We start from the raw sequence: 22454 nt of genomic DNA, 5'->3' as shown, positions 1-22454 counted from the left end.
ACTTATATGTAGCCTGACTTTCCCTCCTGCTTCCTGGGAGCAGTTTTCTCAGAGCTACTGAGATGCTGTCTCCCAGGTTCTGAGTCCTAAACTTGACCACCAAATAAAATAACTAATTTCAGGTTGTGAAAATATTTTTTAGTCGACAATTCATATAACAGGGCTTCCCAGGTGGCGCTAGTGGTAAAGAATCCACCTGCTAATGCAGGAGACAGACAAGACACAGGTTTGATCCCCAGGTGGGGAAGATCCCCTAGAGTTGTTCTTTTTTCAGTCTCTAAGCCATGTCCGATTCTTTGTGACCCCGTGAACTGCAGCACACCAGGCTTCCCTGTCCTTAACTATCTCCCTGAGTTTGCTCAAACTCGTGTCCATTGAGTGGGTGATGTCATCCAACCATCTCATTCTCCGTCACTCCCTTCTCCTCTTACCCTAGAGTAGGAAAAGGCAACCCACTCCACTATTCTTGCCAGGATAATCTCATGGACAGAGGAGCCTGGTGGGCTACAATCCATGGGATCCCAACAGTCGGACACGACTGAGCAACACACATACAACACACACACACCCAAGCTGTCACGGGCTTGTTGTGCAAAGTAAAATGAAACAGCACTTGGAGATCATGTCTCTCTCTCTCTCACACACACACACACACACACACACACACACACACACCACTTGGAGATCTCTTCACGCACACACACACAACCTGTCTCAGGCTTGTTGTGCAAAGGAAAATGAAACAGCACTTGGAGATCACGTTTCCCAGTGGGTGTCACGCCAGGGCGTTACTGAATAAAGAGTGCCCTCCTGCGCTCGGGGCGGGGGCAGGCCGAGCTCCGGCGGGTGGCGCGCGCTAGGCGGCAGCAGCGGGCTGGGCTGGGGCGCGGCCGCCGCGCGGGTCCCTCTTGGCCCGGAGGGCGGCCGGGGCGGGGCGGGGCGGGGCGGGGCGCCGCGTCCGCAATCCGGGCGGCGGCGGCAGCGGCAGCCGAACGCGGCGGAGGGATGGCGGCGGCCGCGGGCGAGGCGCGCCGGGTGCTGGTGTACGGCGGCCGGGGCGCGCTGGGCTCGCGATGCGTGCAGGCCTTCCGGGCCCGCAACTGGGTAATTCGGCGGGCTGGCGCGGAGGGGCCTTCGGGCGCCGCGATGCAGGGCGGTCTGGAAGGGAGCTGGGGGCCGCTGAACCCCCCGAGACGTGAGTGCTCGCAGGTGCTCGCACAGGTCGACACGTCTGCGTGCGCACCCGGGCCGAGGTGCAGGGCCTTGCTCTGCCGGGAGGCTGGCGCAGGGGGCTCTGCTCTCCGGCCTCTGCGCGGTCCGGAGTGTCGGGCGTGATTCAGGACAGACCAGAACCGGAGGGAGAGGTCACAGGAGGGAAGGATCTGAAATCACTGCCTTGTTCACGGCCACTGGGGTTACTAGCTCTGTGACCCTGAACTGACCGCTTCATGTTAGCGAGCCTCACTTTCCCCATCTGTAAAATGGGGGTACTAATTGTATTTATTTCTTAGAGGTGTTATGAGGATTAAATAATCGGTGTCATTACGCATAAGTTGTAAATTACCTGACGCTGGTAAAAGCTATTTAAATGTTAGCTACTATTGATATACATATGTTATTGATATATACCTGCTCAGTTGCTTCAGTCGTGTCCGACTTTTTACGACCCAGTGGACTGTAGCCCGCCAGGCTCTTCTGTCCATGGAATTCTTCTCTAGGCAAGAATACTGGAGTGGGTTGTCATTTCCTTGTCCAGGAGATCTTCCTGACCCAGGGATCAAACCCGCATCTCTTGTTTTGGCATGTTTTTTTTTTTTTTTAAATCACTAGCGCCACGTGGGAAACCCCCTATTGATATATATCCCTGTTCCATTAGCTTCCCTTGTATGTGATATTTTGAAAGCTTGCAAATGCCTTTTGTTTGGCAAAGTCTACTTGGAGTACTTGGCATCATGGGTAGGAGGGGCGCTTGTCACCGAGCCAGGGACCCTGCCCCCTGCCCTCTGCCCCTAGCCCGCCCCGCGAATTCCAGGTGGAGACTCCGCCCACAGTGTCTTCAGTTGCAGCGGCTTCTTGCTCAGAGACCCCCCGCTGTAGCTCCGGGAGCTTTCCTGGGGGTTTACTTGCCCGCAGCAGCAGCAGCCTGGGACCAAGGAGAAAGGCAGCCAGGGTTTTCATCTCGTATTAGTGTAGGAATATGCTTCGAAGGGTTCTGAATACCCACCATTTACCTGTCTTGAGATGTCTTCCCAGGTCTGCAGGAGGGGTGGGTGGTGACCATGGAACATTTAAGGACTGCCGGCCCAGGGCCAGGCACTAAGCTCCTGCACATCAGAGCCCCTCCATAGTCTTAGTTCCATTTAGTCTTTCCAGTAACGTTAATACAGAGTTACAACATGTATATAGAGAATCTAGAAAAATGGTACAGATCCCTAGAGATCAAACCAGTTAATCCTAAAGGAAATCAATCCTAATATTCATTGGAAGGACTGATGCTGAAGCTGAAGCTCCAATACTGTGGCCACCTGATGTGAAGAGTTGACTCATTAGAAAAGACTCTGATGCTGGGAAAGACTGAGGGCAGGAGGAGAAGGGGGCGACAGAGGACTAGGTGGACACGAGTTTGAGCAAGCTCCGAGAGTTGGTGAAGAACAGGGAAGCCTGGGGTGCCACAGTGCATGGGGTTCCAAAGAGTAGGACACAACTGAGCAGCTGAACAAACAAAGCAAATAGCTGATTCAGGCTGTTGTGCAGCAGAAGCTAACACAACATTGTAAAGCAGTTATCCTCCAATTAAAAATACAGGGCTCCTGTATCTGTGTGTTACAGGTGCAGGGGCTGTGCTTCCTCTCGGGGCGGGGGCGGGGGGTGAACGGTGGCTGTCCTTTCACGTGGTCAATCTGGAGAGCTGACCTACCCGTGGCTCTGTCTTTCCCTCCCTTCCTTCCTGGGAGCTCTGGGGGCTCTGGGATGGAGCTCTTTCTTTGTCTCAGTACCCTCCTCGCTGTGACACAGAGCAGTGAGTGTTTTGAATGGATGCTGTGTTCTTCAAAGCTTGTAGGGGAGATGTTTATCTCTGGGGCCTTCAGACTGCAGGGCCCTGGAGCTTGAGTCAGCACCGAGCGTCAGCAGCCGATGTTGTTCAGTCGCTCGGTCGTGTCCTACTCTGGGACCCCATGGACTGCGGCATGCCAGGCCCCTCTGCCCTCCACTATCTCCCAGAGTTTGCTCAAACCCTATCCATTGAGTCTGTGATGCCACTCATCCAGCGTAGCATCCTGCATTTCATTTAATTCTGTCACTAACCCTGTTGATTGCTGACAGCCCACATTTTGCATGGGAGGAACCTCTGCCGAGTGGGTGGATGAGAGAGTCGCTGTATGGCAGAACCAGGATTCAAACTCTGACCTGATATCCATGCCCACAGTCATCCTTTCGTGCCCTGGGACAGGGGTTGGAAAATTCCAGTTCTCCACGGGCTGGATCTTGCCTGGCGCCTGTTATCACAGAGCCCAAGAGCTAAAAAAGAGTTTCCCATTTTTAATTAGTGAAAAGAAATCCAAAGAAGAGTAGCCACGTGTGAACATTATATAGAATTCATAATTCAGTGACTGATGTCTTCTCAGCACACAGCCAGGCTCTTTCATCGATTGCTGGGCTGTTTTCTGTGGCTGCTCTCTAGCTGTGATAGCAGAGTTGAGTAGTTGCAGCAGAGGCCGTATGGCCTTCACAGCCTGAAAGACTTAGCCTCTGGCTCTTTAAGGAAAGGTTTGCAAATCCCTGGTCTCGGGCAGCTCTGCACCAGCAGGGTTTAGCTTTCAGAGGTGAGAGTGGAAGGGGAAGAGGTGTTTGGAGGTACAGTGTACTGGCCTGGGGATCAGGAAGGGGTATGCTGGCCAAAGCCGGAAAGCCTTGCAAGGGATGCTAGAGGTCAATTGCTAGGTCCTTTCTCTAGTGGGTTTTCCCTTAAGCCTCTAACCTGTCTCCAACTCCAGCATGAATCTGTCATGCCTGACTGCCTCTTGACCAAACCTGTTTTCTCCTTCCTCCAGTGGGTTGCCAGCATCGACGTGCAGGAGAACGAAGAGGCCAGTGCCAACGTCGTGGTTAAAATGACGGACTCGTTCACGGAGCAGGCCGACCAGGTGATTCCAGGGAAGGACTGCATGTGGGGTGGGGAGCCCTGGGGAGAGGGCTCCAGGGCGGTGTGTTCTTCTGTCTTTCAGGTGTCTCTCTAATTATGAGAGCCATTGTGCTCATGGAGGGAAATTTGGAAAAAGTGGGAAAAAAAAAAAAAAAGACAAGTAGCCCATGATCCATGTCTAGTTAGCTCACTAGTTAGTTCACATTTTGGCCCATTTTCTTGTGCTTCCTCTGCATACTATAAGTCTTACAGGTTGAGATAAATTCGTATTTTATAAGCTATGGTCAGCTTCTCTTTTTTCAATTTAACTTAGCTTGAATTCTTTCTCAAATCACTTAATAACACCTCTGTGTCAACTTGTAATTTTTCTTTGTATGGATTGGTCACAGTTTCTTTGGTTTGTGCTTGTACATTTAAACTTTTTTTGCAATTTTTCTTTTTTTACTCTAATTTCTTTTACTTACTAATGTTAAGAATACTGTGGTGAACATCTTCATCTCCCTCTCTTATTTATTGAAGATACGTTCCAGAAAGCGGAGCTCCCCCTAAAAGCAAGAATACTAACAAACTAGGTCGTTTCCAATTATAAAGTGAAAGTGACAGTGTTAGTCTCCGAGTCACGTCTGACTCTTTGCGACCCCGTAGACTGTTGTAGCCCACCAGGCTCTTCTGTCCGTGGGATTCTCCAGGCAAGTGTACTGGAGTGGCTAGCCACTCCCTTCTCCGGGGGAATCTTCCCGACCAGGCGTATTGTAAAGAAGTCAGGCAAAACTCTACAGCTATATAGATAAATTGTGAAATATCCCTCTTTCTCCCTGTGACTGTGTCCCCGAGGAGGAACTGTTGACAGTTCGTTGGATGTCTTGGTATAAGTATCTGAGATGCTGTTAAGCAGATCTGTATTTCTGGAAGAGCCCTTCCCACCAGCTGCATGAAGGATGTGCTATCTGTGGTCTTCATGCCAACCCTGCAGCCCACAGTCAAAGGAAACCTCCTAATGATTTCTGTGCTTAATGATGTTATTGGTTTTATTGGACTTAATAGGAAAACTCGGAGAAGGCAATGGCACCCCACTCCAGTACTCTTGCCTGGAAAATCCCATGGATGGAGGAGTCTGGTAGGCTGCAGTCCATGGGGTTGCTAAGAGTTGGACACGACTGAGCTACTTCACTTTCATTTTCACTTTCACGCATTGGAGAAGGAAATGGCAACCCACTCCAGTGTTCTTGCCTGGAGAATCCCAGGGACAGGGGAGCCTGGTGGGCCGCTGTCTATGGGGTCGCACAGAGTCGGACACGACTGAAGCGACTTAGCAGCAGCAGCAGGAAAACTCAGTATGGCTTTGTTGTGTGTCAAACATTGTAAGAAGTGTCTTATTTGCAATAGGCCACTTAATCTCTTTAACACCCCAAAACCAAGTGTCTCATCGTATCTCCCTTTTAGAAATGGGTACGGAAGCCCCAAGTATTTGCTCAGACAGGTCGTAGGTAGCAGAGCCAGGATTTGAACCTGGGCTCTGGTAGGGGGTGGTGCCTGTGCTCTTAACTGCATGTTAAAGTTGCTTCTCAGCAGAATAGCTTCGTGTGAATAAAGCAAGGAAAACTTAAACCAGACGCGAGGGAGCCCTTGGACGTGGACAGCTGCGGCTCCTGCAGCCGTGGTCCTCTGCGGCCAGTGTCTGTCTTGCTCCTCTAGTTGCAGGTCTCTGATGTCTGCATCCCATTTCGGATGTGAAATTGTCCTCATCTGAGACTTGACTATACGGTGCATCTTTAGGACGAAGATTGGGAAAAGCTTAGCTTTTAACATCTTTAACCCCTCCTGCGCCTTCTCATCCCCTAATTGCTCAATCAGGAATTTCTGGACAAACAGCATGACATCCAGGTTTTGAATCTAAAGCTCTAGAAGAGGAAGTCCAACCTTAGGACGTGCAAATTAGGGCTTCTCAGGTGGCGCTAATGGGAAAGAACCCATCTGCCGGTGCGGGAGACTTGAGGTGCAGCTTCAGTCCCTGGGTGGGAAGATTCGCTGGAGGAGGGCATGGCAACCCACTCCAGTGCTCTTGCCTAGAGAATCCCATGGACAGAGGAGCCTGGCGGGCTATAGTCCATGGGGTCACAATGAGTTGGACACGACGAATGAGCACCCATGCAGGCATATTTAAATTGGCCCCCTTAGGCTGAAAATTCACTAGTGACAGAAGATGAAGAAGTGAGAAAAAAACTAAAGCTATAGAAGACTGTTGGATAGGCAGAAGGAAGAATTTAAGGGTGAGGAATTTTAAAATGCCTCATTTTAATTTTATTATAAAAATAGAACACAGAGGTGGTAAATGAAAAGAAAAAGACAGATCAAGCAGGAGCATTGTTGCTGTGGGTCCCGTGCTTCCCTAAAACGTAGAGCACAGATTGTGTGCGGGTACAGAGGTCAGGGGAGATAACGCAGCTGCTGGCAGATGAGATCTTGCTGTTGGCAATGGGATGTGGCTTAGAAATGAAGGGGAGGCAGCCAGGGAACCGGGGTAACAGGAGGAAGACCTCAAAAGCTGGACCAAGGTTATGTCAGGTACTTGCCAAGGGACGGTCAGGAATCTACTTAAATTGAAAGATTTTGGTATAGAATGTAGAGGAGAGGAAAGATTGGTTTTCATTGCCAAATCGGTCTCTATGAAAGAATAATTTATTTCTGGCCATGCCCCGTGGCTTGCGGGATCCTAGTTCGCAAACCAGGGATGGAACTCATGCCCCTGCAGTGGAAGCGTGGAGTCCTAACCATCGGACCGCCAGGCAGTTCCCCTGAAAGGGTGATCTGAGGCTCAGAAATTGTTAGGGAAAGCCGTCAGAGACTGAAATGTTACTGCTGCGAGAATTCCACTGTCCTGTGTTAAGCTGCTTCTTTAGAAGCTTGATCTTAACAAAGTTGTTGACAGGCTATGATCCTTTGAGCCATTCCAGGAAAATATGGAATAGATTCATGCATGATGGCCAGGGTTGTGTGTCTACTCAGGGTTTTGTTTTAATAAACTATAACAAAAGACATGTGTTTGTTTTTAACACCTTAAACATTTTAATCAAACAGAAGTAGAGAATTAAAATGAACCCCCATGTATTCATTGCTTACCAACATTTTGCCATGAATTATTTTTTATTGCTTTTTTTTTTAAAGGAAAAAATTTCTTTGTGGCTTTGGTTTTTTTTTTTGGAGTTACAGTTAATGGGATGTTTGTATTGGAGGGAGAGTAGAATTGATTATCTCAGATTATGATTCTGTGATTGGCAAAGAAATTCTGGAAAGAAATATACCAGAAATCTAGCTATAGGCAGTGAAATCCTAGGTGATTTTTTTAAAAATGTGGAATGGTTCATGAATTTGTGTGTGATTTTTTTTTTAAACTTTTCCTACTTTATTTATTGTTTTATCCCAGGAATGTGTACGTCTCCACCCTTTAGAATATTCAGAAGACTCTAGGTTGCTTTATAAAAATCACACTGAAATGCAGGCAGGCTTTACTGTCCAAAATGTTCATTGTAAATTGGTCCTGCACCTGATTTTCAAAGTGTTAATTGCCAGGTACTGTGAGCTGACTTACAAAGAAGTGAAAGGTCAGTGGAGGTGACTATAGCAACGGCAGGCGTCAGTCTGTCGAGGTTTACCTAACACCTGTGCGTCTTCTCTGGTCCTCTGTTTCAGGTGACAGCTGAGGTGGGGAAGCTCCTGGGCACAGAGAAGGTGGACGCCATCCTTTGTGTGGCTGGAGGATGGGCCGGGGGCAATGCCAAGTCCAAGTGTGAGTCCTTTTCTGAGTTAATCTTTCACCTGCTCTGCTCTTTGTCCAGGTGCACGGGTCGGGCCTGTCCTATGTGCCAGGCCGGACGTTTTCCTGTCTGCTGCCCAGAATCTTTCTAGTTGCTGTAAGGTGGGGATCAACACCCCGTTCTACAGAGGAAGCAAAAAACCTCCCATAAAAGGGGTCAGGGGGCTTCCCTGGAGGCTCAGCAGTAAAGAATCCACCTGCAGTGCAGGAGCTGCAGGAGGCTGGGGTTCCATCCCTGGGTCACAAAGATCCCCTGGAGAAGGGAATGGCAACCCACTCCAGTACTCCTGCCTGGAGAATCCCATGGACAGAGGAGCCTGGCGGGTGCAGTCCACAGGGGGCAAGGAGTCAGACACGACTGAAGTGACTTAGCACGCGAGGACGCTCAGAGGAGTTAGGGCAGAGGGGCCTTGAGATTAAAAAGGAGACAGGACGAAGTCAGCATGGTCCCCACCGCAGTCTTTCAGGGCTCGTTACTGGGATCTGGGAAAGTGAATGGAATGGAGAGATCATTCAGAAGTTCACAACTGAGCTTTTGTTGAAGCTGTGAGTTTATTTGCTATTTTTTTCTCGTGAACATTTTCAAATATACAGAAAAGATGAAAGAACCGTTCAGTGCACACCTTTATGCCCCCGTCGAGGTTCAGTCCTTGTTAATGTTTGCCATACTCACATTCTCGTGCTTTCTCGCACGCGTGTCCTCTGTGTGTGTATTTTTGCTGCTGTCGTTAATCATTTGAAAGTGCTTTGACACTTGACTGTATTTCAGTATGTGTCTCCAAGGATTAGGCCATTCTCTCACGTTAGTGTAATACCATTCTCATACCTAAGGCAGTTACCAGTAATTCTGTGAGATTAATAGTACCAGCTCATGTTCCACTTACCTCAGTCTATTCCATAGCTGTTTCCCCTAGATTTATTCTAATCAGGGTTTATGTACGGCATTGTGTTATTGTTTGTGTCTCTCAATCTAGAATTTTTTTTTTTCCCATGATAGGCTTGGCAGGTCCAAAGCAGTTTCCATGTAGAATGCCCCCACCCTGAATGTGTCAGACCGTTTCTTTACAGTATCATTTACCTTGTTCCTCTGTCCCTGGTGTTTCTTGTGAGCTGGAAGGTAGGTCTGGAGAGTTGCTCAGATTCAGGTTAAATACTCTGGAGGTGAGGATGCTTCCTGAGTGATGTGGGCTTCACTCTGCACCCCTGTGAGTCCTCACCGTATCCCACGGCCTGCTCCGCCGTCCATCCAGAGTGATGCCGACTTTGATGCTGGGTCAGGCTTAAGGCAATAGATCTCCATCATAAGGTCCATTTTTCTATTTGCAATTGTGCTTTGGCATCATGTATGAGTATCCTGTTCCCAAACACCTTGAGAAACCCAAATTCCCCAGAACTAGTGGCTGTAAACATCCACTGATAATCAGTCCCTCCACTGGGGCTTGGAAAATGGGAGTTTTCCAGTTCTATCATTGCTTCTACATTTATCAGCCGGAGTGATTTAAAAAGGAATTGATTTTCTGTGTGTGCATGCACGTGTGTGTGCTCAGTCACGTCCGACTCTTGGCGACCCCGTGGACTGTAGCCCGTCAGCCTCCTGTGTCCGTGGGATTCTCCAGGCAAGAATACTGGCGTGGGTTGCCATTTCCTTCTCCTTCCCTGCGAACCACACCTAAATGTGAAATTGTCAGTTTGTCCGTGATCGGCTTGGCAGAACACCTGTTGGCCTTTTGCGTATTTTGGGAACAGGAAGTTATAATTGTGGGTCCACCCTTTTCTCCCCTAGTTCTTCTTAACGGAGAAATGCAGTGCCTTGGTCATCACCCACTGCAGACCCTCCTTCTGTATCAGGAGGGCTCTGTCTCTGGGTCACGGGTGCACTGGGTTCTGTGTATCCTGTGAGGGGGGAAGGGGATGGTCATTCAGCTGGTAATGTGACCTCCCTTACCAGTTGTTCCTCCTCACGTCTCTGGCGAGGCCAGAGGGTTAAAACAAATGCGAGATGGTTGTTATTTCAGCTTTCTTTTAAAGAGTCTTCAAAGTTGGCATTAAACTTTCAACCATAGAACACCGTCACTCCATGGAAGCCCTCTTTATGTCGTCATAGTCCCTGAGATCTTTTTATCACAGATAAAACTTGACTTAGACATATAGGTTCTACTTAAAAATCTGATGTCCTTTATTTATTTTTGTAATTTTAAAAATTATTTTTTTGGCCTTACCACGTGGCTTGTGGGATCTTAGTTCCCCGACCAGTGATCAAACCCAGACCCTTGGCCGTGAGAGCATGGAGTTCTAACCACTGGACCACCGGGGGAGTCCCCTAATGCCATTTATAAAGTAGGGCAGTGTTTGAATTAAAGCCAGTCCCACCTATCTGTTAGCAGTCCTCATTTATTGGTTGATGTTTACCAGTTTGGCTTCCCTGGTGGCTCAGATGGTAAAGAATCTGCCTGCAACGCAGGAGACCTGGGTTCAATCCCTGTGTTGGGAAGATCCCCTGGAGAAGGAAATGGCACCCCACTCCAGTATTCTTGCCTGGAGAATCCCATGGATAGAGGAGCCTGGTGGGCTACTGTTCATGGGGTCCAAAGAGTCAGACATGACTGAGTGACTAACACTAACCAGTTTGCAGGTGAGGAGGCTGAGGCTTGGGTGATCACGTGGCCTGGATTTGAACCTGCATCTCTGAGCACAAGCCCTGGGCTGTGTGTGTGTGTGTGTGTTAGATCTCCCTGCAGACCCAGAGTGGCCATGGGGGTTTCCTGGAGTGTTGGGTGCTGGGGGTCAAGCTCACCCTTCAGTTTCTTCCTTGTGAATGCTGACCTCGTGTGTCTCTTTGCTCAGCGCTCTTTAAAAACTGTGACCTGATGTGGAAGCAGAGCGTGTGGACATCCACCATCTCCAGCCACCTGGCCACCAAGCACCTCAAGGAAGGAGGCCTCCTGACCTTGGCAGGGGCCAGGGCCGCCCTGGACGGGACGCCCGGTGAGCCTCCGTTACCCCGTCTGTGAAATGGGAACGCTCATACTTTCTCGCTCGCTGGGGTGCTGAGCGCTTGTGGGAGGGGGAGTATTAGAGCCCTTTACCCTCCAGGGCTGTTTGCAGTTGGGTGGCTTTTGCTCCCTGTTAGGCCCACATTTTTTTAGGGGCAGCGCCCCTCATCTTTTCACAGGCATTGTCCTCACGGTCATGCTGGCCAAGGACCACTGTCCTCTGGCACCGGCTTGTCTCGTGTGTGTATGTCTGGGACCCACCCAGGGAATGGGTGGTGTTGCAGTGACTCTCACCTCATTAATATGGGCTTTTCCCTGGTAGCTCAGATGGTAAAGAATCCACCTGCAATGCAGGAGACCCAGGTTCAGTCTCTGGATCGGGAAGATTCCCTGGCGAAGGGAACGGCAACCCACTCCAGTTCTTGCCTGGAGAATTCAGATAATACTGAGTTGCGAAGTCACTTTAGTCGTGTCCGACTCTGTGTGACCCCATAGATGGCAGCCCACCAGGCTCCCCCGTCCCTGGGATCCTCCAGGCAAGAACATGGAGTGGGTTGCCATTTCCTTCTCCAATGCATGAAAGTGAAAAGTGAAAGTGAAGTCGCTCAGTCCTGTCCAACTCTGAGCGACCCCATGGACTGCAGCCCCCAGGCTCCTCCGTCCATGGGATTTCTCCGGCAGGAGTACTGGAGTGGGTGCCATCGCCTTCTCCGAATACTGAGTGACTAACACTTGTACTGAAGTGCGGGCAGGGGATGGTTAAGACTTCACCATCTGAATTTAGTGAGGGGTTGGGGACAGTTTACTCTCCCTTTGGATTGGGATAAAGGGGTTTAAGCAGGGAGTGGGGAACATAGTTCAGGGAGCCAGGAACTGTCTCCACTACCTAAATTAAACTCTTATAAAAAAAGAGGGGAGTGTTTTTGGACCTCTTTAGTAAGTGGTGAAACCTTGAGCATCTTTTTGAGTTTTTGTGTAGTGAACTGAACTGTGAGGCTTTTACAAATTAATCATTTTTTTGCCACTCATTTTATTAGGTTTCACAGAGAAAGTGATCTTATAAATCCATGGCTCTTGCAATAATTCACACTGTGTAAATGTTCATTGGTAGTCTGGCTGAGATCTGATTTTTGTTAAAATCAGAGACTCGAGAGAGTAAATACAGAAATGAGTAATAGCTTGACATTGAAAAGAGAAAACCCTAGGACTGAAACACTAATTTTTCTGAAGGATGAAACAGCTTTCTAGCCTTGCTTTTGGTTTATTAGTATCATTCTTTGCTTATAGTTTCTGATACTGGTTAAGACTATAGGATCTGGAACTATACAGGTTGGTTTCGTATTGTGGTTTTGCCGTTTGGTCGCTGTGTGATATTTGGCTAATTACTTAACCTCTCTGAGCCTCAATTTTGTCATTTGTATAATGAGAAGAAACAGTAATACCTCCTTTATATGGTGGTTGGGACTTGCACACATCTTAATGGATGTAAATGGTTTAAGACAGGTATTGCAGAGAGTCAGCGGTAAATGTGAACTGTTATTATTTACTCCAGCTTTCTTTTTGCTCAGTTACTTCTTCAGATGTTGATAAGTTTGTTCCTCTTTTAGCTCTTTAGTTAGATGTTGTTAAACTTATTTGAGTCATGAAATCTTTTCACTTCTATTCAGACTCCAGAAAAATCTGGGGAAGTCTATGAAAGCAGGCGATGAACAGGCTTAATAGTCCTTGAAAACCCAAGAAGAGGTATTCAAAAATGAAAAGGTTTTCATGTGGAAACACGCTGAGAACCACCCCCCGCCCCCAGCTCCTCTTTCCAAGGTTGTTTATTTGGGGACAGTCCACTGGAGGATAAACGGTATCCAAGAGATGATGATCTCTCTCCTGTACCATTTAAGGATCTGTGCTGTGTTTAGAAACCAGTCTTTAGGGACTACACTGATCACTTTATCCTTATTTATCTTCTTGATGAAGTGCGTTCTTTCCCCATATTTTGCACATGATCCTCACCAGCATTGTACAAAATTCTGTGGAATTAAACCTTTAGGGCTACTCGTTGCTCCTTGCTTGTTTCCCCCCTCATCCGATTCCTTCCTTTCATGCTGTTTGAATGGGATGAAGAGAGAGTCCTGGGAGAAGAGAGAGTCAGATGAAATTCATGCGCTAGTTTGTTTAAAGCTGTTGGAATGGTGATTTTTCACTCATTTATTTGTTATAGTTTTTATTGGAGTATAGTTGCTTTAAAATGTTGTGTTGGTTTCCACTGCACAGCAAAGTGGATCAGCTATAGGTACACATACATCCCCCTCTTTTGGATCTTCTTCCCATTTAGGTCACCACGGAGCCCTGAGCTATACGGTGGGTTCTCTATTAGTTGTCTATTTTATACATAGTAGTGTATACACAGAGAAGGCAATGGCACCCCACTCCAGTACTCTTGCCTGGAAAATCCCATGGGCGGAGAAGCCTGGCAGGCTGCAGTCCATGGGGTCACACAGTCGGACACGACTGACGGACTTCACTTTCACTTTTCACTTTCATGCGTTGGAGAAGGAAATGGCAACACACTCCAGTGTTCTTGCCTGGAGAATCCCGTGGACGGCGGAGCCTGGTGGGCTGCCGTCTATGGGGTCGCACAGAGTCGGACACGACTGAAGCGACTCAGCAGCAGCAGCGGCAGCAGCAGCAGCAGCGGTGTATATGCAGTGTCAGTCCCAGCCTCCCAACTCATCCCAACCCTTGCACTGGTTTATTTTAATTGCTACAGAGTTTGTTAGATCTTCATGCCATGGTCGGCCTTCTGCCCCTAATTAAGCCAAGAAAACCAGGCGTGGTGAAATAATCTTCTTGTGCTTCTAAATAAAATTTTGAGACCTTGACCCTCTTTTGCAATTTGAGTCACTGTGGAAGCGGTTCAGTGATTGGCTGCTCCTCTGGGCTGTGAGTCCCACCTCCCACCAGACTCTGATGCCTCTTGAGCTGTTGTACTTTAAACAGCCGACCTGCTGGGTTTTTAGGGAGCGGCCGACCTTTGGAAGTAGTGGTTTTCTGAGGGTGGAGGGATGTTGGCAGCAATGAGCCAACAATGTTCTTTGTTGCTGTGATGGCTGCGTTTAGTGCATCTACAGCTGGGTGCTGTGGGGTGCTTCTGAGACGAGAGAGACCTCGTGTGTCTGTGGGACAGATGGAGCCCTGTCCTGATAAGCTGTTACGTATAGACTGAGTAAGCAACAGGATCCTTCTGTATCACACAGGGAACTAGTCAATATCCTGTAATAAACCCTAGTGGAAGAGGATATTAAAAAAGAATGCATATGTGTGTGTGTGTGTATATATATATATATATGGGGCTTCCCTGGTGGCTCAGTTGGTAAAGAATCTACCTGCAATGCAGGCACCATGGGTACAAGGCTTGGGTTGGGAAGATCCATGGATAAGAGAATGGCAACCCACTCTACTGTTCTTGCCTGGGAAATCCCATGGACAGAGGAGCCTGGTGGCCTACAGCCCATGGGGTCACTGGAGTTGGCCGTGACTTAGTGAGTAAACCACCACCATGTATGTGTGTGTGTGTGTGTATGTGTGTGTATGTGTGTGTGTATATGTGTGTGTGTGTGTGTATGTATGTGTGTGTATGTGTGTGTGTATATATGTGTGTGTGTATGTGTGTGTATATATATGTGTGTGTGTGTATGTGTGTATATATATGTGTGTGTGTATGTGTGTGTATATATATGTGTGTGTGTGTGTATGTGTGTGTGTATATGTGTGTGTATGTGTATATGTGTGTGTGTATGTGTGTGTGTATATGTGTGTGTGTGTGTGTGTATGTATGTGTGTGTATGTGTGTGTGTATATGTGTGTGTATGTGTGTGTGTGTATGTTTGTGTGTATGTTTGTGTGTGTATGTGTGTGTGTGTGTGTGTGTGTGTGTGTGTGTGTGTGTGTATGTATATGTCTGTGTGTGTGTGTGTAACTGAATCACTTTGCTACACAGCAGAAATTAACACATTATAGATCAACTATACTTCAGTTAAAAAGAGAAAGACATGCCTCGCTTCTATCAGCAAGCGTTCACTGACTGGTGGGGGAAAGGAAGGCCCATGGGAAGCAAGTATACGATATGTTGCGATTGCTCAAATAGTGTGGTTTATTTTTTAATTACTTTTTTTGGAGTCTAGTTGATTTTCAATGTGTTAGTTTCTGCTGTGCAGCACAGTGAATCAGTTATATATATATACACACACACACACGCATATACACACATAGCCACTCCTTTTTCGATTCTGCCCCCATGTAGGCCATTACAGTCATGAGTCCGGTGCTCTGTGCTGTACAGCGGCTCCTTCTGTCCTTCTGTTTTACATAGAGCGGCGTGTACGTGTCAGTCCCGGTCTCCCAATGTACCCCACCCCACCTCCCGCCCTTGAGAACCATAAGTTTGTTTTCTGCATCTGTGTCTATTTCTGTGTTGTCAGTACGTTTATTTGTATTGGGTTGGCCAAAGAGTTCGTTCGGGTTTTTCCATAACGTTTTACAGAAAAACCCGAGGGCCCTTTTTGGCCAACCCCGTACTGTTTTAGATTCCACGTGTAAGCAGTCTCATGTGATTCAAATGGTGTCCTATAATGGGAGCTGGACCCCAGGGCACAGCACTCGTGTTAATATGAGGGGCAACACGTATGGAGGCGCTCCCTGTCCTGGGCCTAGAATTGAGTACTTTATCCCCACTTTTGCAGATGGGACTCCCTGTCCTGGCCTAGAATTGAGTACTTTATCCCCATTTTTGCAGATGGGAAAACTGAGCGTTAGCAAGGTCTTGAGAAGCTGCCCAGGATTTCTGCAGTGGTGAATGGGAAGGGCTGGGCTTTGGACCTGCGCAGCCTGACCCTGAAGCCTGTACTTCAAACTGCTGTGCCAACCCACAGGGCACCCAGCGGTGAATGCTGGCTGCTCACAAGCTGTTATGGATTCAAGGGTTCAGAACCCTTGCCTGGCTTTTCATCTCTCCGCTGGCCTCAGTACGAGTCTATGTGTGAGCCTGGGCCTGTCCAAGCCTCCGTTTCCTTAGCAATAGAACTAGGATTAGCCTCATGGCTTCTCTGATAACCATTAAATGCCAGGTGAATAGTAGGTTATGTCCTTCCCAATTTCCAAAGATGTCCCTAGTTCTCTCTTCCCAGCCTCCTTGGGACCCTGGCATGCTGCCCTTTGGATGTGCCAGTGGTGGCCAGTGGTCCCTGAAATGTTTTCTCCCCGTTTCCCAGGGATGATCGGCTACGGCATGGCCAAGGCCGCGGTTCACCAGCTCTGCCAGAGCCTGGCCGGGAAGAGCAGTGGCCTGCCGCCCGGGGCTGCAGCCGTCGCCCTGCTCCCGTAAGTGGCTGGGGGTCCCTCCACATCTGACCCCCACCCAGGGTTAACGTGGGTCCTGGAGTCACTCCACACCAGGGATGAGCGCGTGCTGTCACCTCAGCCCCTGAGAGTCGTCAAAGGCCCTGACGACACTTGTTTGGCTTTTGGATTATCTGGGCTTTCCCGGATGGTTGCTTAGCTGATGGGATGGGTCTTCCTGGCCTGCGTCTTCCTCATTTTCTGTCCTTCTGTCCCTCTTGATTAAGAAATAGTGGACACATTTAATTTTAATATCTGTAGCTCTGTCTTTCAAGTCATGTTAAGGTCAGCATGGAAGAAAGACTCCTGTTTGGTCTGTGGGTGTGGGAAGAGAATTTGGGGAGAATTTGGGGAACTCTGGGAGATGTTTCTGGAAGGATTTCCAGACCAAAGACCTTGTCTCTTGGCTTTAGTCCTGAAAGATGATGTCGGTGGGCTGGGGCGCTGGACGGTCCTCTCACCTTTCATTCTGAGATTCTGTGACCTGGTCCCAGGGCTATGATTCTGAGTGATTTCCCAGGCCTGAAAGTTCTGGGAAAGGCATTCATTTCAGAATTCTGTATTCTGTTATTGAAAGTCATAAGATTCCCTGGAAAACAGTACACAATGAAGGATGAGGCTGTCTTTCCCCCATATTTAAAGAAATATTATTATTACACTTAAAAAAATCCTGAGAAATGAGTCTGCTGCATTTTAGGGAGGGAATGGAGACACAGGCAGAAAAAGAGTTTACTGCAGTAAAGACTGTTTTAGAAAAAGGCAAAACGTGGCTCTTACCCAAAGTGCCTTGCTGGCTCAGGGCTGGGCTGGGCTGTGGTCTCTGACCGGGGGCAGCTTCCCAGCCTCCCTGGTGAGCTTCGAGTGGTCTGTCCACGTCGGCGTGGTCACCCTTGGTGCCATCGTCTCCTGGGAGTGGGGACACACACGTGACAGGCTTGTCTCTGCTCTGCAGGGTCACCCTGGACACCCCGGTGAACAGGAAGTCAATGCCCGAAGCCGACTTCAGCTCCTGGACGCCCTTGGAGTTCCTGGTCGAGTGAGTATCGCAGTCACGTCACTGACTCAGCAGCTCACAGCCCTCGTGCCTCCCTCTTGCGGGTGAAAGGACAGGCCCGTGTTCTCCTGGCTTATCAATCAACTCGCTGCTCCATGAGGTCCTGACCTCCAAGGGCATCTCGCAACTCTGTGTGAACCTCGCAGGCTGGAGGGGTTAATGGTGCCTCCGCCTCCACCAGGAGTGGTTCAATTCCTCTAGGCCTCAGCCTCTCAGTCTGTACAATGGGGGTCCGTGATGACCTTTGGGAGGGTAAGCCGTCGTAGAGTGGGACAGGCTCCCAGCCCATGTCTGACCCACAGAAATGCTGTGTGAGCCCATCGCCTGGAACACTGGCTCTCTCTGTTAACAAGCACAGCTGCATGGAGTGAGCCACTGACCTGGGTGAGACCTTTGGCCCCACGTGTCTGAATTAGTGCCAAACCTCAGAAAAGTGTCCTTTGTCCCCCAGATCATATTCGGCCCCCAAGGCCCTTTGTGAATATGAGTGGCTTTGGAAGGTCAGGAGAGGATGCGCTTTCTGCTTGCTTGTGTTCACCTGGATCTCAGTTCCCCCAGACCCCTCTATTTAAGGGGGTGTTGAGCACATGTTCGCTGAGCACCCACTGGGGCTGGGGGCTGTGCTGCGCCTGGGGACGATGATGAGGGAGCAGGGACCACCTTGTCCAGCAGAGTGAGTGGTGAGCTGCCTGGATGGCTGTGTTCATATGGGATGTTTGTAGGCTTGCGATGTACTTCTGGTCTGAGGTTGCCTTTTATTTAGATGGAATTGGGAGATAGTTGCAACTTTTATGTTTGGAACAAGCGCTTACGTAGCACCTATGTGCCAAGCCATTTGACTTCATAACCCTGGTCTTATTAAATGCTTGTAGCAGGGGCCTCTTAAGTGGCTCGGTGGTAAAGAATCTGCCTGCCAATGTAGGAGACTCAGGAGATCGGAGTTCAATCCCTGGGTCAGGAAGAACCTCTGGAGGAGGACATAGCAACCCATTCCAGTATTCTTGCCTGGAAAAACCCCATGGATAGAGGAGCCTAGCAGGCTACAGTCCGTGGGGTCACAAAGAGTCGGACACGACTTAGTGACGGAGCAACAGCAACAACAGCTTCCGTGTACCTACTCAGCCCCTGGTCCGTGGCAGCTCGAATGACTGGACGGCTGAAGGTCAGCTCTGGTCCAGCAGGTTTCTCATAGGCACTAAAGACCTCAGGAGCTCCTGAGGACTTTCTAGTGAAGGAGGGGCCACAGTCCCACCTGTGGATGGGGGATGTCAGAGCGGACAATATTCTCAACAGCAGGAGTTAATGCTTTAAAAATGACCAGGGGACTTCCCTGGCAGTCTAGTGGTTAAGACTATGTGTTCCCAATGCAGGGGACACAGGTTCAGTTCCTGATAGGGGTACTAAGATCCCGCATGCGGTATGGTGTGGCCAAATTAAAAAATAAAAATTATCAGTCTCTTGTTCAGTTCAGTTCAGTTCAGTAGCTCAGTCGTGTCCTACTCTTTGTGATCCCGTGAATCGCAGCACGCCAGGCCTCCCTGTCCATCACCAACTCCCGGAGTTCACTCAGACTCATGTCCATCGAGTCAGTGATGCCATCCAGCCATCTCATCCTCTGCTGTCCCCTTCTCCTCCTGCCCCCAATCCCTCCCAGCATCCGAGTCTTTTCCAATGAGTCAACTCTTCGCATGAGGTGGCCAAAGTACTGGACTTTCAGCTTCAGCATCATTAAACCTTAATAATTCCTTGTACCCTTTTTCTTTCCTCGTTTTTTTTTTTTTTGGCAACTGCTAGATTTTATTGAGATATAACTGACAATGATATAGATTGAAGGTATAGAGTTTGAGTTTTTATATTCACATACATTGTGAAAGGGCTTCCCTGGTGGTTCAGACAGTAAAGAATCTGCCTGCAATGCGGGAGATCTGGGTTCCCTCCCTGGCTCGGGAAGATCCTCTGTTGAAGGGAATGGCAACCCACTCCAGTATTCTTGCCTAGAGAATTCCACGGACAGAGGAGCCTGGCAGGCTGCCGTCCATTGGGGTCACAAAGAGTCGGACACGACTGAGTGACTGACACAAACACACACACACCGAACACAACTCCCCCAGGCAACCCACACCCCTCCCCACACAGAGCTGGTGATTAAATGCCCCATCCTGGCACCGGATGTGTTTTATTGCAGTACTGTGTTTTTTTAAATATCTTTTTCCATTGCATGGCACAGCCATGGATGCTCCATAAATGTTTGTTAAGAAAATAATAATAATTTTTTCTCTTTTTAACTTTCTGGGAGGTAATATAACAAAGTATAAAGTATTCTCCCCATGTCTCTCTCTCTTTTTTTCTAATTCTTTTTCCATTTATTCTGTTTTTTTAATTTAAATATATATTAAAAAGAATTTTACAATGTTGTGTTGGTTTCTGCCGTAACAACAATGCGAATCATCCCCTCTCTCCCTCTCCTCCCCCTTTCCCATCCCTCCTGGTCATCACAGAATGCCAGACTGGTGCCCATGTCTCTTAGGATGAACTCATGAAAATCTTTCTTTAATCACATAAAATCACTGTATTCCAACAACGCAGGAAAATAGCCAAGTGAAAACCTTGGCAAATCCTAACCACTCGGGAACTGCAGTCAGTGAAGTCCTAGAGTCACTGGGGACGTGGGTGTGTGTCCATGAGGCCTTGGAGGCTTTTTTAAAGCTGCTGCTTGGCCCTAATGTGAAGATAAGCCTGTGTCCAGATTTTTGCTTTTAGAACGTAAAGCTTTTCTTCTTTTTGTTCTAGAACCTTCCATGACTGGATCACAGAGAAGAATCGACCAAGCTCAGGAAGCCTAATCCAGGTGGTGACCACGGAGGGGAAGACAGAGCTTACCGCAGCATCTCTATAAGCTTCGTTTCACCGTCTGTCAGAAAAGTCATCAGTCCATCCGCACAGCCGAGTGTGGCCCTTGTTTTCTGTAATCCTGTTTCTGGGATGTGATTCTAAGTCCTGTTTTCCTCTCGCCTAATGTGCATTTGTTCTCCTAGGATGGTATCCAAGTTTGTGTGAAATAAAAGCATGTGAGGCTCACAGACAGCAGCGTGGGTCAGTGTTATCCACGAGATTTGGGAGGTCTCAGGACGACCCCCTCTGCGTTGGTGTCGTATTGAATTGCTTTTGAGACTCTGCGTCTGAGTCCCTGACCGTGGCTGTTGACCGACTCGTTCAGAGATTTGTTGGGAATGGGGACATTTGGAGCCTGACTTATTTCTGAATGTTGTGCCTGTATCACAGATGTAGTTTTCGTAGCCTCGAATTCATCTGCCTTAAAGCTCCTTCTGTGGTATAAGCAAAATCCTGTGGACTCTGTCAAGGTGTCTTTTTCCTGTGAAGTTGCCGAGTGCCCACTTGTGATGGTGTGGTGTTTACCCTCCTAATAAATGCACTTCGTTTATGGTATTGTCTTCTCTAATTGAAACGCATCTTATGAACGATCATGGGTGACTGCCCTAGAATCGTGGGCTGCCAGTGCTCTTTAGCTCTGCCAGTGCTCTTTAGTTCTAGAAAGGGGGTTGGATTCAAACCCTGAAATAAGTGTTTTCAGCACAGTGGCAAGAGGCACGATTGCCTCACAGGCGTACTGGAATCTGCAGGGTGGCCCGTGCGTTTAGAAGCAGGGCTCCTTGTGACTTCACACAGGCTGCTCTGAGAACTGGTGGTGCAGTGCGACCCCTTTGACAGGTGGCGAAACTGAGGCCCACAGCAGTGCCTTGTCATCCTCACAGTCAGTAGGTATCAGAGTGAGCCCGAACCCCAGTCACCAGATGGTTGAAGTTCACAGAGGCCTTTACCATGTTTGTCCTCTCCTTAATTCTTTTAAAGACTTTTTTTTTCATTGAAATAAAATTCATATAACATAAAATTGGCCATTTTAAAGTGAAAAATTTGGTGGCATTTACTATGTTCACGGTGGTCTGGTGACCACCTCTGTCTGGTTCCCAAACGTGTTCATCATCCCCAAATCCAGCTCCTTAGCCGCCAAGCAGTCATTCTCTTCCTCCCGCCCCAGCCCCTGGCAGCCAACAGTCTGCTCTCTGTCTGCGTGAATTTACCTGTTCCGAATGTTTCAGAATGTAAATGCAGTCGTGCACGATGTAGACTTCTCTGTCTGACTACTTCTACTTCCCGGGTGGCTCAGTGGATGAAGAATCCGCCCGCCACTGCAGGAAACGTGGGAGACATGGGTTGGATCCCTGTGTTGGAAGATCCCCTGGAGGAGAAAATGGCAACCCACTCCAGTATTCTTGCCTGGGAAATCCCATGGGCAGAGGAGCCGGGCAGGCTCTACAGTCCATGGGATCATAGTCAGACATGACTGCGCACACGCGTGGATTTTACTTAGCATGTTTTCAGGGTTCATCCACCATGTGTGCTTAGTCACACAGTCAAGTTCATATCCTTGGGAGACGATTTTATGAGCCCAATTCTTGCAAGAACCATACCCTTAGACCAACAAGCCCCATAATTAGGATGAGATGAGGTCATAGGGTGAAGCCCTCATGAACGGGATTAGTGTCCTTATGAGAGTCCTGGACACCTCGCTTCCCTCTGCTCTGATCTCCACCATGGGTGGGCACAACGAGAAGCCGGCCATTGCAGCTGAGAAGCAGGTCCACACCAGGACCCAGACATGCTGGCCACCCGGTCTCAGGCTTCCAGCTCCCAGAACCTCCAGAGCATATATTTCTGTCATTTATAAGCCACCCCATCCAAGGTAGTTTGTTACAGCTGCCTGAACTAAGACACTAGAAAACATAAAATGTGTGCAGACAAGAGAAGATGACCAGGGACTGAGCTCTCTTAAAATTGGGAAGAAGAGGGAAACTCAGCAAAGGACACTGGAGGGAACAACCGATCGGCGGAATGTGCTGTCTTAGGAGTAAAGTGAAGAAAGCATATTGAGGTGGAAAGAATGCACAGGCCTGATGCTGCTGAGAAGTTAAGGAAGGCGACCGCTAGAAACAGACCATTGGACTTAGCGGCAGGGAGATCACGGATGACGCTGGCAAG

At 48.6% G+C, this 22454-nt stretch overlaps 1 protein-coding gene across 1 annotated transcript; it reads left to right on the top strand.

Annotated features, from left to right (window-relative positions):
* The first annotated feature begins 944 nt into the window (after nt 1-944).
* Nucleotides 945-20843, top strand: QDPR (quinoid dihydropteridine reductase). The gene is made up of 7 exons (XM_070372738.1): nt 945-1104; nt 4053-4145; nt 7835-7931; nt 10803-10943; nt 16216-16324; nt 17295-17378; nt 20187-20843. Exons 1-7 carry the CDS (start codon nt 1006-1008, stop codon nt 20290-20292), a joined length of 729 nt encoding a protein of 242 aa, XP_070228839.1. The 5' UTR covers nt 945-1005; the 3' UTR covers nt 20293-20843.
* The last annotated feature ends 1611 nt before the right edge of the window (nt 20844-22454 follow it).

Source organism: Bos mutus, chromosome 6 (assembly GCF_027580195.1).
Source record: "Bos mutus isolate GX-2022 chromosome 6, NWIPB_WYAK_1.1, whole genome shotgun sequence".
NCBI lineage: Eukaryota > Metazoa > Chordata > Mammalia > Artiodactyla > Bovidae > Bos > Bos mutus.
This window is presented reverse-complemented; position numbering and strand designations above follow the sequence as displayed.